This window comes from Haplochromis burtoni, unplaced genomic scaffold, assembly GCF_018398535.1.
Source record: "Haplochromis burtoni strain Fernald_Lab_line unplaced genomic scaffold, NCSU_Asbu1 Contig_29, whole genome shotgun sequence".
NCBI classification, from domain to species: domain Eukaryota; kingdom Metazoa; phylum Chordata; class Actinopteri; order Cichliformes; family Cichlidae; genus Haplochromis; species Haplochromis burtoni.
In genome coordinates, this window is record NW_024582390.1 from 1146756 (window position 1) to 1163738 (window position 16983).

A 16983-nucleotide genomic window follows, 5' to 3' on the forward strand; every position below is an offset into this window, starting at 1 on the left:
TTTCCGCAGAGGTTAAAGGGATGTTGTTTAACCAGTAAAAATCTCTATTCACAGGTTGTGTGTATGCGGCTTCCCGCGGCAACAGCAGAAGCTTTGGAGGGAACCTTGCAACCGAGTGCTGTTGGACCCTGAGTTCATGGTGCAGATGCTGTCTGCAGTGTATCATGCCATGTACGTGTCTTTAAAGCAGGAAAAGTGTTTCGGTTTTTGCTTATTTCATTATATTATGATTTTTTGGCAGTTCCACGGCTGCAGAAACAAGTTTCATGCATCATCACTTGTTATATATGCAATATACACATGCTGTTGTTATAAAGGAACATTATCACTTATTTTCAGCTCTATTTTTAGTCTTGAGCTGGCTTTAGAGCTTTTTAGCTATCTACTACAGCCAGAATCGGTTTTGGTTGACTTTCATGAAGGATCAATGCATCAGGTCCAGTTTGGGGTCCAGTTTCTTGCCCAAAGGCATTTCTTTATGCTGACTGGAGGAGTCTGGGATCAAACTACTAACCCTCTGACTAGTAAACAAACCCATATGTCTGTTGACCTTTTCCAACAAAAAAACACTCGACTTCTGATTAGTAGCTGACCCGATCTACCTCCAGAGCTGCAACCACCTTACTGCTCTGAGAGCAGTCTGAAGCGAATGGTGTAAATGAAGCTGAAAAGAGATTCTGTATTTATTGTGGCTGTAGCCAGCTGCTCGTTGTGGGCAACACAACATAATGTTGTTTTTGCCACTGGAACATTGCTAATGAGGGTCTTCTTGATTCTAATTTGCCATGAGCTGCTGCAGAAATTCTCCTCGCAGCATATGCTAGTGCGCCACCAAGGGCAGAAGCTACCCACTGTAGAGAGCGATTACATCAGCAGCGCATTGTGGAAGCAGGTGATTTCATCCCCTATGAGGACAGTCATTGCAAAGCTGATTATAGCTCCTCGATGACAGCAAGTCCTCAGATATGGATATCCTGATACGATGGTGACTGGAATCACTACTGTTGCAGTAGTGGTGTAGCAGAGCGGTTGGGAGAGGATGAGCATGCATTCTGCCTCATCACCTCCATGAGGATGCAGAGCAGAAATCAGGAGGTTGGAGCAGGCGATGCACAAAAAAAAGAGAGAAAAAAAAGGGCTGTGTGTGAGTGTGAGTTTAGATGACAGAAAATAATGGCCTTTTTAGTAATCCCTACCATAGGTCACCTCAGTGCTCACTCACGTGAAGGCCAGATGAACATGAATCCAAGCTTCACACTTGGCACTAGCTGAGGACAGTCTGGGATTTAGGTTAATATGGCCGCTAATGCCGAGAGAGGAAGCAAAATGCGCTGGGATATCAGAACATCACAAACAGAAACAGCGTTCACTTGTGCTGTTCAGATTGGAAATTTATTCTACTGTAGAGTAATTTTCAGCCTCGTGAACATCACAGAGTCTGTTTTACCTGCCCATTCATCCCATTTCTTTTGATCTTAAGACTAAAAGGAAGCCCAGAACATTTGTCCCTGCTCGCATGACTGTTGCATTTGCAGGACCACATCAAAGAGTTCAGCCATTCACTTCCTGGTGTTTTTGCAATTTTAATTTATTATTTCCATAGTACTTTTTTTTTCATGGTCATCAGTCCAGGTAGTATCTTGCAGTATCTTGCTCTGCAAAGATAAGATTCAGTATTTATGGGACATTTTCTGTTCTAAGTTAAATTCATGTTTATCAGTCTTTGCTGATTTTCAGTTGGAATTTGTTAATGTGTCTATATCCCTGCATTTACACAATTTTACACAAATTAGCAGCTATTAATATGCCAGTATTCTATTTAGTAACTGTGAAAACCATTTATGTGTGACATAAAGTTTGCTTTTCTAAATGCTTTATATTTTATTTCACTGCGAGGAAAAAAATTCAGCCTATTTTCTTGCATTTCAACAGCGTGACAGAGAGTATAATCCCTCTGTTTAGATACGTGCCCAAGTTATCCACCACACCCTCGCTGTAGCTGCAGGCATTACTAAATAACTGATAATAGATTAGAGGATATGATTCAGACGTCAAGGCACCTTGTGAGACATTCCAGATAGGCTCGCAGCATGACATTGTTAAATGCCGGTGTGTGTGTCTTTTGTTGTGATTTGCAGATACAATGGAGAGTGGGAGATGGGGCGAGAAGCTCTGGAGGACATTCTGTACCGAGCCCAGCTGGAGCTTTACTCCCAGCCTCTCCTGGTAAGACCTGCAGCACAGCAGTAAACTCCCACCTGTCTATAATTAAATCCCGAGACAAAATAAAAACCATGAAGTAAAATAATGGCTTTGATCTGCCTTTTTTTTGTTTGTTTGTCCTCAAATTCGAACCATAACCAGGCTTTAAATCTTGTTATACCTCCTGGCTTTGCTCCTTTAATTGTTTATTGATCTGCACCTGTGCATGTGTCGACTTCAGCTGGGGAACGCCATGAAAAACTCACTGCCGGAAAGCGCTCCCGACGCACCGCGGGGCCGCAAGGTGCTGCAGGTGGAGGTGACGCCCACCATCAGCCGTATATCAATCTCGGCCATCACCACCGCCTCGATACGACGCCACCGCTGGAAGAGAGAGGGTGAGACTTAAAATCTGCCATCTTGGCTGCAGCACACAGGAACGCGAGCCAGGCCGCAGTGCAGGAAGTAAATCTGGACGCAGAGTAGATTACTTTTTTTTTCTTCCCGCCCTTTCATCAACCTCATGAATTATCCGTAGCACTTGAGGATAGTTTGAAGAAGAAAGTTAAGCAAGTGCATGGTTATGATTTAAACTGTAATCTTACAGGTTATTACTTTTTTCCTTGATCTATAAAAGCCCGCAAGAAGGAGCTATTTGGTGAGAAAATGACTTCTCTGGTGTTTTTTTTCCCCCCTTTCCAGTGAGAAGAAAACCTGTTTCCTCTGTACTTCAGTTACACCATTAGCATCATCTAAATGGTGTTTCATGTCAGTTATTGTATGCAACTGTGGTCATATAGTCTGTGTTTGCAGTGTTTGTGCCACTCACTGCTCCTTATTGCTCTTTTTTTCCTTTTCTTTTCTCTGTTTTTGCTTGTCCTGTCTATTACGTGCTTTGTTTCACTGGTTAAGATGAAGAGCGAAATGGTGCCTGTAGTTTTTACTGTCTCCATTTTACCAAGTATTTATGGGGTAGTTCCTATTTTTTCCATATCTTGTGATCTACCCGTGAATTTAGAGACAGTAGTTAGGCCTGCTCTGGCTATGATGAGGCCCGAATTGATTGAAGCTTGCTGCTACTAAAGCGACACATTTCCTCATCTGTGTTGTTGACTCCCAGATTGTTTTGACTACTCAACCGATGCAGAGTTGAGCCTCATCGTCAATCCTAGCTTCGCCCAGCACCAACACCGCCACCGCACCCACTGGGATCCCACGGCTAAAGAGGAAAGAGGAGGGCGGCAACACAGCCACCGCAGCAGCAGCAGCAGCATCATTCCCCCCATCACTCTCGAGGGTAGGGGACGGGGGCGGACGCTCAGAGCAGGGCGGGTCTCAGGAGGAGGTGCCCCCTTCGATCTGTATCATCCCAACCCTCCTCCTACTACCCCTTCTCGGCTTGAGGCGGTTAACTCTGCCCTTTCCATTGTGGCTGCCTCTTCACTTCCCCAGAGTATACTAACTCATCCAGTCTTATAAGACCCTCAGCCAACAACCCCTCTAATGCAAAACCTTTGCTATGTTTTTGCCTCATTTAAGAGTGGAAGAGTCGCCTATTCTGGGTTTGAAGGAAGTGTGGTTGGCTAGTGGCCGTTCTGCATGGGCCTGTCGTCATGTCATGTTCTCTCTTTCTTCCCCTCATCATGCCTTCAACATTAAACTGCCACCCTTGTCACTCACTGAGCATGTTTAGTGTCCAGCTTGACCTTCTACTCTGCGCTTTCCAAACTCTCCCTGTTTGATAATTGGGTTTATTGATTTATATTTTCTACAGCTTTGACGGGGAATATGCATCAGTTTTACAAAACGGGCTCAGAGTATCTGGCATCTTCTTTCTGAACTCGCCCCTTGAGGTGTTTGATAGCATTAAGTTTTGGGTCTGTGAGGCCAGCAGCACCCATCTGCTGCTACCACCCTTCCCTGCAGAAAGAGAACCTCTGATTTGTTTGTGGTGTTTTCTTTTTTTCTTTTTTTCTTAGTCCAGCACCTTTACTCTGTCCTAAGTTTGTGTTCCGTTATGTTGCATTTCTTTTCCCCAGCTCAGTGAGTGAAAACAAGCCCTGCATGCACACGCTACAGCAAGCTTCAGTGATTTCTGCTCAAACAAGAAACGTCGGATCTTTTAGCTTATCAGAAAAAAAGGCCAAGTTATAAATTGAATGTCGTCAGTCCACTATTTCGAGCAGGGATTGTAGGCCCATTTTGCATCCTTTAAATGTGTGTCCATTTCCATTCATAAACGTTTAGAAATCTTGAAACGTCAGACGCATTTCCTGGCTTGTGGTCAGTGTATGTCTGAGTGCCATCTCGTCTTCTTCCAGTGAGTTTTCATCGAACGTCGCTCTGAAAGAATCCTTTATCATGATTTTGTTAGATAGAAATCTGCCACATATTAAAGAGAAAGTTGCTTGTGCCTTTGCATGTTTAAACTTCTTATAGCATATTCTTTGCACCGCAACCATTTTTCTTTTTTGTTTTGAGTTCCTTAGAGGAAATTATTCATTCAGCTCGGGTCACTTCAAAGTAAAAGTATAAAATGTGCTATTTTAATATTGCTAAATCTGAGGTGGGAGCAGTTTTAAAAACTCTGAACTGATGATGTCAGATTTTTAAAAGAGCCCGACTGATGCAGGAGCTTTAGTTTATTTCGAAACTTTGTGGTTTTAAAAACAATCAGAAAATGAATTTAAATATCCGTCTTTATTAGAAATCTTTAATGTCTGTCCTCTTTAGTTCTAAAGCGATCCTATCTCATACGTTCTGCGTTGTAACCAGAACATATGAGCTGCTGAAGAACATCAAAGACTCTTAAGGAAGAATTCCTTATGTGTATTTATTGATATGTATGGACTCTGTTTATGGTAGGAAAACAGGTCCTTTTTCAAATATACACTGCTGTAGTCAAAATTCATCAAACACGCAGGTATGTAAAAACACAGTTACCCATAATGCCTTCTACTGGACAAATCTTCCATTAGTGACGATCATTATATAGTTAAAGTTTACTTCTTTTGTATGTTGGTTTATATTTTACATAATACAAACTCTGATGCTTATGTGCAGTGAGCTTAACTTCTGCAGATGAAATTCGCCTACGGATTGAAAAGTGCTGTTTTAGCTTGTAACACCAAATTTCTGTTATGCAAAGCACAAAGTTCATCCTCATTAATAATGTGACCAACGATTTAACTTTTAAACATAAACAAAGCATTGAACTTTACAGGGAAAATATGGATAGTTTGTATGCTAAGTAGCACTTCCTCCCTTTATTTTTGTTTTGAATTGCAAAGCTAACACTGACCCTCTCAGCTATATTGCGGGTTATGTGTATTTTCTTTTTTCTGCAGAAGCAATGATTTTTGCTGGTTTACTTTAAACTGCTGCTCCTCAGATTGACCTTGAATGCACCCTGAAGAGTTTTTAAAATGCTCCCCACTTAAAAACTGAAATACAAAATATGTTATTTCAGTTATTTCCGGCTAAATTTCACAGCGCATTGAAATGACTGGGAACCGGCAGGAAGTATATAAATCTGTTGCATGAGCAGACATAAGCAAAGTGTAGTCAAAAGGCTAAAACATGGAAAAACCACTGGCTGCAGCCTTGTTGGTAAAGATCACCAATACCACTCTTCATTTGGGGGAGACTGGGTTGGCCTGTGGTGGTTTGCAGACTGGCTCATTAAGCCTCGCGGGCTGTCAGCTCTAACTGGAAGGCTATTGATCTGGCGAGGTGTTTGGACTCGCATCAGCGCTTTCCACAGATTGGCAGGCACATCTCGGCCGGCCAACCACGTGACCGCTGGGCCAGTGCTGCAAGAGAGACGAGGGATGGGGCAGGAGAGCATGTGTCTTCTCCTCATGTTATGTGCATGTCAGTCCAGACCTTTTTCTTCTCAGTTTTCTGCATTCCTTTTTCTGGTGCTGTCTGTGGTTTCCCTGTCATCCGGGTCTGCTTGTCCCAACGATGCATGACAGAGAGAGACAGCTGATCATCTCTCTTCTTTTAACAGCCTTTACCCTGCATACTGTATGTCAATAACTTGCTTTTTTTCTAACACTTTATCATCTTTTTTCCTTTTCAGCTTTCAAAGTGAGGATACAAATGGATTAAAAATGTTTTAATCTTTAGGTCTTTATCCAAATATCGTGCCTATTAGGCTATAGATTATTGATATTATTGATAGATTATTGATGATTGCATTTTCCCCCAGGGATCAATAAAGTATTCTGATATTGTGATTTAAAAAAAACTCAGCTCTTTGAGCCAGGGTATTGAACTCTCACTTTGCCCAAACAAACAGCTGGTCAGATTTCAGTCAATCTGTGTTACATCAGAGGATCAGAGCTCAGGGTCATTATGCAGTCTATTGAACTGAACCTCTGTTTGGTGCTTAATGACTGAGATAATGAAGAAGCACAGTCTGTCGAGCGTAAAGTGTTGCACTTTTAGAAGGGGAACTAATTAAGTCTGCTAATTTATTTTGGAGTATTTCTAATCATCTAATCATAGTCATTATTACTGCTAAAATTTTTACAAGCCATTTGACAACACTGTAAATAAGAATTAGAAGACACGGCTTTGTGTTAACGAGCCAGAGCAGCAACTTCTGTGACATGTGGACGAGATTATAGATTATGAAACTTTGCAGTTATGAAGTGTTTGGAAGGTTTTATAAAATGAGAGTAAAAGTTTTGCTCAGTCAGGTCATACTCAGCTCAGCATTTTGTGATTTCACTCACATTTCTCTTTGCTTTTGTTTTGCTTCTGTCTATGTTCATTCATCGTCACATTCAGACGCTGATGGCATGAGCGGCGGGGAGGACTCCTTCAATATCAACGACCCAGACGAGGGTTTCTCCTCTGGGGCGTCGAACAGCAGCCAGCCCAGCGGCACCAAGCTTGGCGGCAGCGTGGGGCCCAGGGGTGGCAGCCTGAACAGCAGCACGAGCAGCATCAAGAAAGCCATTACTGCGCGACTGTCTCGGGACAAGGAGCGAGAGCGGGAGAAGGAGCGGGAGAAGGAGCGGGAGACAGACAAACAGGCAGAGTTGTCTGCGGATCTTCAGGCCGCCACGAGGAGGCATCAACAGAGGCAGCAGTCGCCTCCAGCGAGCATCAACTTGGACGCCATCCAGCTGAGCCCCATAAAGAAGCACCTGAGCTTCCCCGCGGGCCCCATGCTAGTGAGGACTGGCAGCACCTCCTCCAGCAAGTCCTTTGACTGCACGAATTTCAACCTGAACGGAGGCGATGGCGAGGAACACGAGGAGGCAGGAGGCTCTGAGAGGGAAGGGCTTCTAGCTGGGGGTTCTCACCGGCACTCCACCATCAGTTTGCAGGAGGAACACCTGCTCAGGCCGGAGGAGGCTCAGGCCCTGCTGTCTCCTGGAGCACCTCTTACCAAGCAGTCACGCTCCCCCAGCTTCAACATGCAGATCATATCACAGGTCTAACGTCCAGTGCAGGGAATGGCGCGCACACTCACACGCACGAATACCTACATAACACACACAGATTCATGCAGTTTTTCTCCGCGACTCTCTACAGCTCGACTATGACGTCTTTCTACCTGTACGTCTGTCTGTGTGTGTGTGTGTCTAAGAAATTGAAACACATTTGAGATCTCCAGAGCTGTGTTTCCACCCCGTTAAACATCCATTAAAATTTGTAATTGAGACCTGCTGTCGTCGTGGGTGGATGAAGTCACTGACAGCACAACAACGTGAAAAGTAGTGAATCGTGACCGGCTGCTCCTGCTGTAACTACGGTCGAGTGTAAGAGTCCAGCGTGTCACTGCGTCCTCCTCTCTGCCAAGCTGAGCATTCCACATAGAAACTCTCCTCAAAGGGAGGCTGTGACGAGAGGAGATCTGCAAGGATTTCAGGCTAGCTGTAGGTCATTCGTGACATTTCAGATTATTACGTTTTCCAGACTGAATCAGTCAAAAATGAATCAGCAATAACACTTACCGTCGCTCATTTGGAGAAGAGTGGGGGACTTGGTTGGTCTGTCTCTTCATTCCTTCTCCTTCATTCCCGGGGCTCACGTGCAATCGTTCTTGCTGATTATCTTCCTCGTTAATTGCTGTTTTTTGGGTTTTTTTGTTTTAATTCGACAGAGTTTTATGAATAACAGATCTTTAAATGTTTTAAATCAGAGTCCAAAGAAGGGTTTTCTTTTTTGTGTGTGTGTGTGTGACAGTAGTTTGTCAGGCCCAAGTGATTCTTTAGGGTTAAGGCCATGACCTGTTTTTTGTCACAGAAACAATTCTCATTTCATCTGTAAAATCTAACAAATAGGATTGTTGTAAAACCAAACTGGAAGGGTGGCGAGGCTTTGTCCTTCCCCGAGATTTTAAATGGTTAAATCTAGAGAAATAAATACTGTGCAGCTATGGGAAGACTTTTGTCTTGCGGTTTGGTTTAAAATCTGAATCTCGATGAATAACTGCATTGGACCGTGCACACTTTTGCTGACTGTATGTTAAATTTGCGGTTCAAACCGCTCAATGGATCCTTCTGTCTAAGAGCACTCGTTAGTGAGCGTTTAGGTCTGTGTTAAAGCTTGTGTGTTGGCGTCATGTCTGAGCTGGTGAAGTGCTGCCCTCTGGAGGTGTATACCAGTCACTGCTGACCGCCTGTTTTTGTGCTCTAATTGGATGCTTATAAAACATTTTGTTCTACCTCATTGTGTGTTCACCTGCCACTCAGACACGTGTCTCCCAATCAGAATGCAGAATGGTTCAAAATCAGACTGATGACCAATTGGGAGGATTGCAAATGGTTTCACACTGCAGCTGTGACGACACTGTAAAGATTTGTGCGCATTCGTGTGGCTGAATATCCTGGCCTTGCATTTCAGTTGAGTACCATCATGTGCAGTTTTTACCTGCAAAACAAAAACCGTCAGGCTTTTCTTCTTTTTTTTTCCTGTCATATATCAATCAGTCTCATTTGGGTTATTATTTTAAGTCCCTAAAATGCCCTGCTTTGATTTTTATTTTTATTTTTTGGAAGTGCAATTTCAATCACATACATGGAGTTAGATCTCTGCTGTGAAACGGCTGCATCTGCGTGCAGTGCTCGTTAGCCTTCTGTAGTACCCCCTGTCCGGGCTGAGGGATTTGAGCACGGCGTGCTTGTCTGCATGTTTAGTGCCCTGCGAAGCGCCGGCTGTTTCATTGGCATGAAATGCCCGGTGAGCCAAACCCGAGTTTTGTCCTAGTCTTTGCCAGATGTGCCGATACGCATCCTCTCCTTAAGGACTTTCGGTTTCCCCTCCTTTGGATGTCTTAAATTTAAAAATGCCTTCTTTTTTTTTCTCCTGTCTGCTGTTCTTATTTTAAAATAAAATTTTAAAAAAAGGGATCTCTAGACACATGGTTCAACGTGCCCTTAGATGCAGCTTCACCTTTATTTGCCATTTTAAAAAAAATAAATAAATAAAAAAAAAAATCATCACTTAGTATAGCTGTTCACATATAAAAGCAGTATATGAAGCGTCTGTGTACTGTAGTAAGCGGTTGTACTGCATTTCCATGTTTTGCTCAAGTGCTTGTTTAAAAAGAGAATGAATGATTAATATATATACATATGCATATATATATATATATTTATAAAGGTCAGTTCAGTGTGCAGTGAAAATCCCACACGCTCGTGCTCCTGTGCTTGAAACCCTCACAGCTGCTGCTCCTGGTCCTGAGTGAGTCCTGTGTGTGCTTTAGCCTTACACATTTCAGGCCAAAAAGCCTCAGTAGTCAGCTCTTTGGCCTCACATCCTCTTCCTCCTCCTCCTGAACTGGACTGGACTGTGGAGGATGAAGAAGAGAGGAGAGTAGCTACAGTTCACACTCTCACCTGGTCCACTGTCTGCTGTCATCGTGCTGTGTGGCTCTCGGCGAGCCGTGTTTTCCCATTTACTGTATTTTGCTGTGAGTCGAGTGGCACCTTTTGGCTGTTGTTTGTTTTTGTTTTGTTTTTTAAACTGTTAACGTGTTCTTGTCATTCACACGACTCCCCCTCACCTGAGGGGTACCAGCAGCCACTTTGGTGCTGCACGCTGCCACAGAGTGACAAATGTCCGAGAGTGTGTGTGTGGGAGTGTGTGCGTACGCAGTGTTATTTGCATGTGATCAGGGTGGGAAATGAACGTTAAAGTTTGACTGTGGCTGGAAATTTTAGCTGCCATAGATAAGCTTATAAATCCTTAAGTCTATTTGAATTTCAATAAAGGAAAAAATATATTTTATTTAAATAAAGTTCATTTCCTGTCCTGCATGTGACAACTGTGGGCTTTGTTTTCATACAGTAGAATGCACTTTAATCCATCCACCTCTCTCAAGATAGTAATCGAAATGACATCCATTTATGTGCAAATACACTCAATGCAGGGTTTTAGTCTCTTTTAAAGTAGCATTGTGTTGGATGTCACATCCAACACAATGCTACTTTTTTTATTAAAGTCAAAGGGTACAGCTATTTATTATATTTTTTTCTTTTTAAAACCAAAAATATATATATAGATAGATATATATAAAATGGGGTCTGGAAGGTCTCAGGAGATTATCAGAAAGCCACATTTAAAAAAAAAATAAAAAAAAATGGCAGCACTAAAATTTCTGTTCTTGACATCAGAATTGATTCTATGCAACATTTCCCCCACCCTCTCCTTTTTATTTTTTATTTTGGTGGACGGGCTTTCGCCGATTCTCGTCGGGTGGGAGGGGCCACATGCATTTAAGATGATTTTTAAAGGTGCAAGACCTCAACAGTGTCACCATTCAAAGATTCTGTTTATACACCCTGCCGTGGTGCTACAGAGCAAACGACTTCTCTTACATGGGTGAATTAAGAGGACCATGGACACCTGGACTCTGAGTGCATGTTGAGCCCTTCTGTCAGTTTGCTGCTCTGTGGCTCAAAGACGCCAGTCGGTGTATTAAATAGATTAGCAATTATGAATGCTTCAAGGGAAGCTGCTGGATGATGTGATTACACTGTACTAATGATGTTATATAAATGGAGAAAGACTTATTTTAAATCTTGTAAATAAATGTACAAAGGTGAAGCAAGATGAATATAAAAAAAATGAACATAAGTCTGAAATGTAGAGAAATTAATGTATATTGTTGAATAAATATTGTGCTGTAAGGGATCTGACTGTGTGTGAGTGCTTTAGTACACTCATCATTACACATCACATGACTACTTCCAGTTTTAGTACCCAGTTTGGTTTCACTATATAACTGCAAAAGTCTCAAGTCACCTGTCATTGCTTTACATTTCATTTAAATGAGCCAGACTTTATTGTAAGTGGGGTTTTTTAAGTGGTCTTGAGCAAGAGAAGTCTTTATTTAAATTTAAAAGACTATCCTTTATTATAATATCTGTATACAATGCAGAGCATTGTATCAAAAAAATGCAAGTAAATAAATATTTTAAATACATCAGAATAACCCATTATCTACAATATAAAAACTTAGTCGTCTGAATTCAGTCAGCTAATTTTGTGAACTGACTGTGTTAGCTTATTTGCTGTTAGCTAATGGTTCCACTGAGTCAGAACAGCTTTGCTGGCAGGGAAAACGGAAATTGGAAAGAAAATTAGAACAGCTACTGTGAAACAAGCAACGCTGGTAACAGTCAATAGTGCTGAATGCAGAGCGACCTTATGGCCGGTGTCTCTGGGCTTTTTGAGTCTTCAACCCTGCCTGATCACATTTTAAAAGAAGGCAACTGGGCGGACCGCCATATTTGACGGAAATTACGTCACTAATGTTAGTCTTCACTCCAGTTTTTCGTAATGGATTTGGCTCAGTTGTCACAGCAGAGAAGTAATTCTCACCACTCTTAATGCAGTTCTGAAAACAGTTGAGGCATTTTTCATATCACAGACTCGCCTCTGCAAAAGACAATCAAATCCTTTCTCACATTTGTCAGAACATGAATAGTCAGTCAAGCACTTCAACTTTGTGATGAATGAACAAAGACTTTTCATCACTCATTAAAGACTGAGTCATCAAAACGGATGAAATGGAGACAAGCAAAATAATACTCATTAAAATATATGCATAGGAAAACAAACAGAAAATCTATACAATCTAAGAACATAGCACAAACTACTGTCCTGTAAATTCATGCTTCATATGTTCAGCAACCGCTTTATTAGGTACACCTGTTCCTGTACTGAGTCTCCTGCACAGCCATCTTCAGGGTTTACAGGGATGAAATGAGAAAATATCCAGTGAGCAAGCGTTCTCTGGGTGAAAATCCTGGTTATGTCAGAGGGAAATGGCCAGATGGCTTCAAGCTGATAGAAAGGTAACAAAAAAAACATTTATACAAACAAGCTACGCAGAAGAGCATATCTGAAAGCACAACTCATTTGGCCTGGAAACAGATGGTCTACAGCAACTTCTTCAGTCTGTGACTTCTGACACTGAAGAAGTCACTTGGGTGAGTGGCAAAACTTTTCTCCCACTGAAAACACTACATCCAGAAGAACAGAATTAACTTTTTGGGATTTCCTTACCTGGATGATTGAGCATGAATCAACACAAATGGTGGAGAGTCCCAGATATTTAACCCCTAGTGAATTGTTTCTTAACAGGGTCATGTGCCTCGACATCTGCACCAAGGTGTGTAAAAAGGCGTGGGTCATTATCAACAGAGATTTTGGGTGACACCATTGTGAGACCTTGCCTCACCCTATTATGTGACCCATTGAGATCACCTGAAGGAAGATGTGAGTGGAGGTTGAGATCCCTTCCCAGGCACTTCAACCCCAAAAAGAAATTGAGAATATAAATTCTATCTACAATTCTAATGGTGTAACCAGGGCATTTTTGAGAAAAGAGCTAACGCTTTTACATTTAAGGTGCGGAGAGTCCTGCTGAAGTTCTGCAGAGCTCCGCACTTACCAGACTTGGTCTTAGTTTACATGAGGGTTAGAAAATGCTATTTCAGCTTAAATCCACAGTCAATCAAAAAACCTGTAGTGATCCCATATGTGTCAGGAGTATCGGAGCAGTCGAGACACATTTTTTCTAAACACCGGGTCTCTGTGGCTTTTAAACCCCAAAACACGCTGCGCCAAAAATTGGTCCACCCTAAGGATCGGGTCCCCCGACACAAACAGAGTAACATAGTGTACGCTGTTAAGTGCCAGGAGGATTGCCAGGATTTATACATCGGGGAAACCAAACAACCTCTGGTGAAGCGGATGGCACAGCACAGAAGAGCTACCTCGTCAGGCCAGGACTCTGCAGTCTATTTACACCTACAGGCCAGTGGACACTCTTTCAAGGATGAGGATGTACACATCTTGGACAGGAGGAACGCTGGTTTGAGCGCGGAGTCAAGGAGGCCATTTACATGAAAAGGGAAAGACCATCTCTGAATCGAGGAGGGGGCCTAAGGGTACATCTTTCGCATCTTACAATGCTGTGATTGCAGCCATTCCCCAACTCTCTGTGAGTGGTACTCATGGCCATTGATCAGTGGGTTTTGGTCAGTGGTTGTTGATCATTGGTCATAAGAATTTGCATAATTAAGATTAAGAAACTGACCTCCCAGCCCATTGTTCCCTCCTCAGTCATTATGCAAATGTACTGTTTATAAGATTGGGGAAACAGTCAGCTGAGACTGAAGAAGTCACTTGGATGAGTGACGAAACGTTTCACCCACAAAACGCTACGTCCAGATGAACAGAATCAACTTTTGGAGATAGTTTTTAAATTATTTATTAAGTTCTGTTTAAGAGTTATTGTAATATGACATGTTGTTGATTTTTTTTTTAAAAATTTAGTCTCTTAAATCGATTTTCTATCTTGTTTATGAACAAATACTTTTCACAAATAAATGCAAAATTAACGGGCTTTAGTCATGAAGTCAAAAACTGTGCGCTTCTTGCATACCAATGCAAACGCTCTCACGACTTTGCGCATGACCGTTAGAAACATGTGACCTTCAAATGGCCGAAGACATAGCAGCAGACATGGCTAAGTTAATATGGCCCTTATCATTTTAAATGTTTAGATAATAGTAGGGCAAGGAGCTAGGTTTTTGTTGTCTGTGGAAGCGTGTTTCCGTCTCTGTAATATCATAATAATAATACAAAACAATAATAATAAAAAAGGGTGGGTTATCTTAGAAAACTGACTTAAGAACTCGAAATTTCAAGTTTGCTTTTTTTGAGATAATTTTCATTTTATTGACTGCAGTTTTGACAGCAAGTTTTACCGGGCCGGAAATTCCCGTCCACAGTTGTCTGGTCAATTTAGCTAGCTATAGCTACTCTTCAGAAACTCTTCAGGTAAACTGACACGTACTCATACACGAAATTCTCGTCAAGGTGAGGTGGCCGCACAGCTTCCAGTATTAGTTACTGACTTCTTCATAGACAGAACTGTTTATTCCCATATTGACTGAGACGTAGGGTTGCCAACCGTCCCTTAAAATACGGAATCGTCCCGTATTTAGAAACAAAAGTACACGTCCCGTATTGAGCTAATAAGGGACGCACTTTGTCCCGTAATACAGTGAGAATCAAAAGTAGTCTATAACTTTTAATGAAATTAACGCTTTGTTTGAAAACATAATTCCCAGCCCCTCTCCTGCTTTGTGACCAATGAGCTGACAGCACACTTATGACAATTCGAGTATGACAATTCAGATTACCGCTCATCTCATTGGTCGAGGAAAGGTCGCTTACGGAGAAAATACCGGAAGACAACAGATGACCACAACAAGAAGCATGGCCAACAGGGAAACAAACGCCGACACTGCGGTGCAAGTCTCGGACGACAGTACACCTAAAGCTGGGCAGACACTGTGCGATTTTTTCAGTCGCGTTATTCAGCTCCTGCTCAAACTGCACGATTGACTCGCAGGGGTTAGAAGTTGGTAGGTCACGATGCAGGTCTCACACTATACCGCCCGATGCTCTGATGCGACCTGAGTGCTCACACTGTGCCTCCATAAAATGAAGGTTATAACAGAAAATCTGTCGCTCGCTCTCTCTCTGTCTTTCACTCACACAGACACACCACCACCATCAACTTTGCTAAATTGCTAATGAAAAACATGATCAGGCAGCTGTGATTGAGCAGCAATGTAAATCCAACTATTTTCACGGTTGTTGTGGTCGTGATAATTTTGTGAGGCCACATCGAAAAGGCTCGGATGAGCTTTCCAAAGTTCTACAAGTTGTGCCTCCATCGCTTGTGTCCAGATCACACGCTGCACAGCCGTGCTGCTCCGTCTTTTTCACCGACGTTTACGTGTTTGCGTGGCTGTGAGCCTGTGGTGACACCCTCACGAGCGATTGATGATCGGGAGCTGGTCGTGAGGTGTAATCACTTCTCGCAGCAATGTTTGTTCCCCTCAGAGAAAGGGAAGAATGGGAAAAGGAAAACACCTGGCTGGAAAAAGTTAATATGGGCATGTGCAGTGAATATCAGCGCTATGTGGCCAGAAGTGTGATAATATAACTTATTTTGTGTAATAAACAACTGCAAGGATAGATGATTACAACAAATAGATGACTAATACATAAAAGTAATACATAGATGAATAATGATGATGAGTTATGATGCGTAATCATGGGAACAAGCGGGTTTACAAACAGGAGCAGCTGATTAGCATTAGAAAAGCTGAAATAATACCTCAACTGAAGCCAATTGTACTAAATGCACTAAATGTGCACTGTTACAAGAATATTTTTCTTTCTATTGTTTTCTATTATTTTAAGTTAAGCAGGACAGAGTTCTTTTAAAGAAAGATTTACTTATATTCTCAAAAGTTAAGCATGACAGGCTTCTGTTTAAGAAAGAGACCTGTTTTATTGTGTTAATGTTGTCATTTTGAGCTAAAAATAAATGGCTAAATGATCATTTGTTTCACATGTGTTCATATCACAAAGAATATGCATCTACTTAAATCAACTTCAAGTCAAATGGTTAAAAAAATAATTTCACACACAAAAAAAGAGCTAGAAAATTCACCACACTGGGAAGGGTGAAGACAACTGGGTCGCCCGGCCCTGGCCACGAGGTGTCCCTTATTTATTTTTCAGGGAGTTGGCAACCCTAATGAGAGAGAGGTGTTCCAGCTAACTGAATGTCAGTTCATTGCCCCCGCTTTAATTCTGTTTTGGCTCTCATATCTGTCACCGTCAGTCAACTGGACTCTTCTCAGTGTTATAATTTAAACCGCATTTTATTAATTTATTTATTTGTAAATAAATTTGTAAATTTATCTGTAAATACGAAGACCTTGAGCCAGGACCGTGTCATTTAATTCAGCTCCTGAGTCTTGCTAGACCAGTTTCTGAGTGTGGTGCAGTTTACCCTCCTCTTCACTAGGGGGCTCTACAAGACGTATATTTATTATGAGTTGATCTGTAAAAAAACACCTTATTCATCCCAGGTTTCACTCCGCTTCATTGAGTAAAGTCTAAAGACTTTATAAATGGATAAATAAATTGCGTGTATTTATAATTAGCGTGTATGTAGTGGAAGTATTTGTGATATTTGTGTTGGTCTTTCTATTGGATCAAAGCGTGTCACGTGTCCAGGAAGCTGCAATAACTTTTGCGTTATAAATGCTCGCAAGTTAAATTTACCGCAACACAAACCCAGCGATATAAGATGTGTGAGGGAACATAGTTGCTCTTGTTTGTGTGATAATTCAGTACAAAATATCAGCAGTTCAGCTTCCAAACCATGAGTCAGAGAGACGGCGCTGGGAACCAGGCCGTTTCCTCCGAGCCGAATGCGAC

General features: G+C 41.9%; 1 protein-coding gene across 3 annotated transcripts in view; it reads left to right on the forward strand.

The window, feature by feature from the left end:
• Nucleotides 1-11358, forward strand: part of LOC102288626 (protein FAM126B) — a 49252-nt gene extending 37894 nt beyond the window's left edge. Inside the window, exons 9-14 of one of the 3 annotated variants that reach the window (XM_042219170.1) lie at nt 55-171; nt 2139-2226; nt 2444-2600; nt 2840-2860; nt 3323-3499; nt 7000-11358. In XM_042219170.1, the coding sequence (XP_042075104.1) occupies nt 55-171; nt 2139-2226; nt 2444-2600; nt 2840-2860; nt 3323-3499; nt 7000-7658 (1219 nt within the window). In that variant the 3' untranslated portion in view covers nt 7659-11358. The remainder of the gene's footprint in view (nt 1-54; nt 172-2138; nt 2227-2443; nt 2601-2839; nt 2861-3322; nt 3500-6999) is intronic. The other 2 variants (XM_042219171.1, XM_005918311.3) reach the window with 2 other exon arrangements.
• Nucleotides 11359-16983: the final 5625 nt, after the last annotated feature.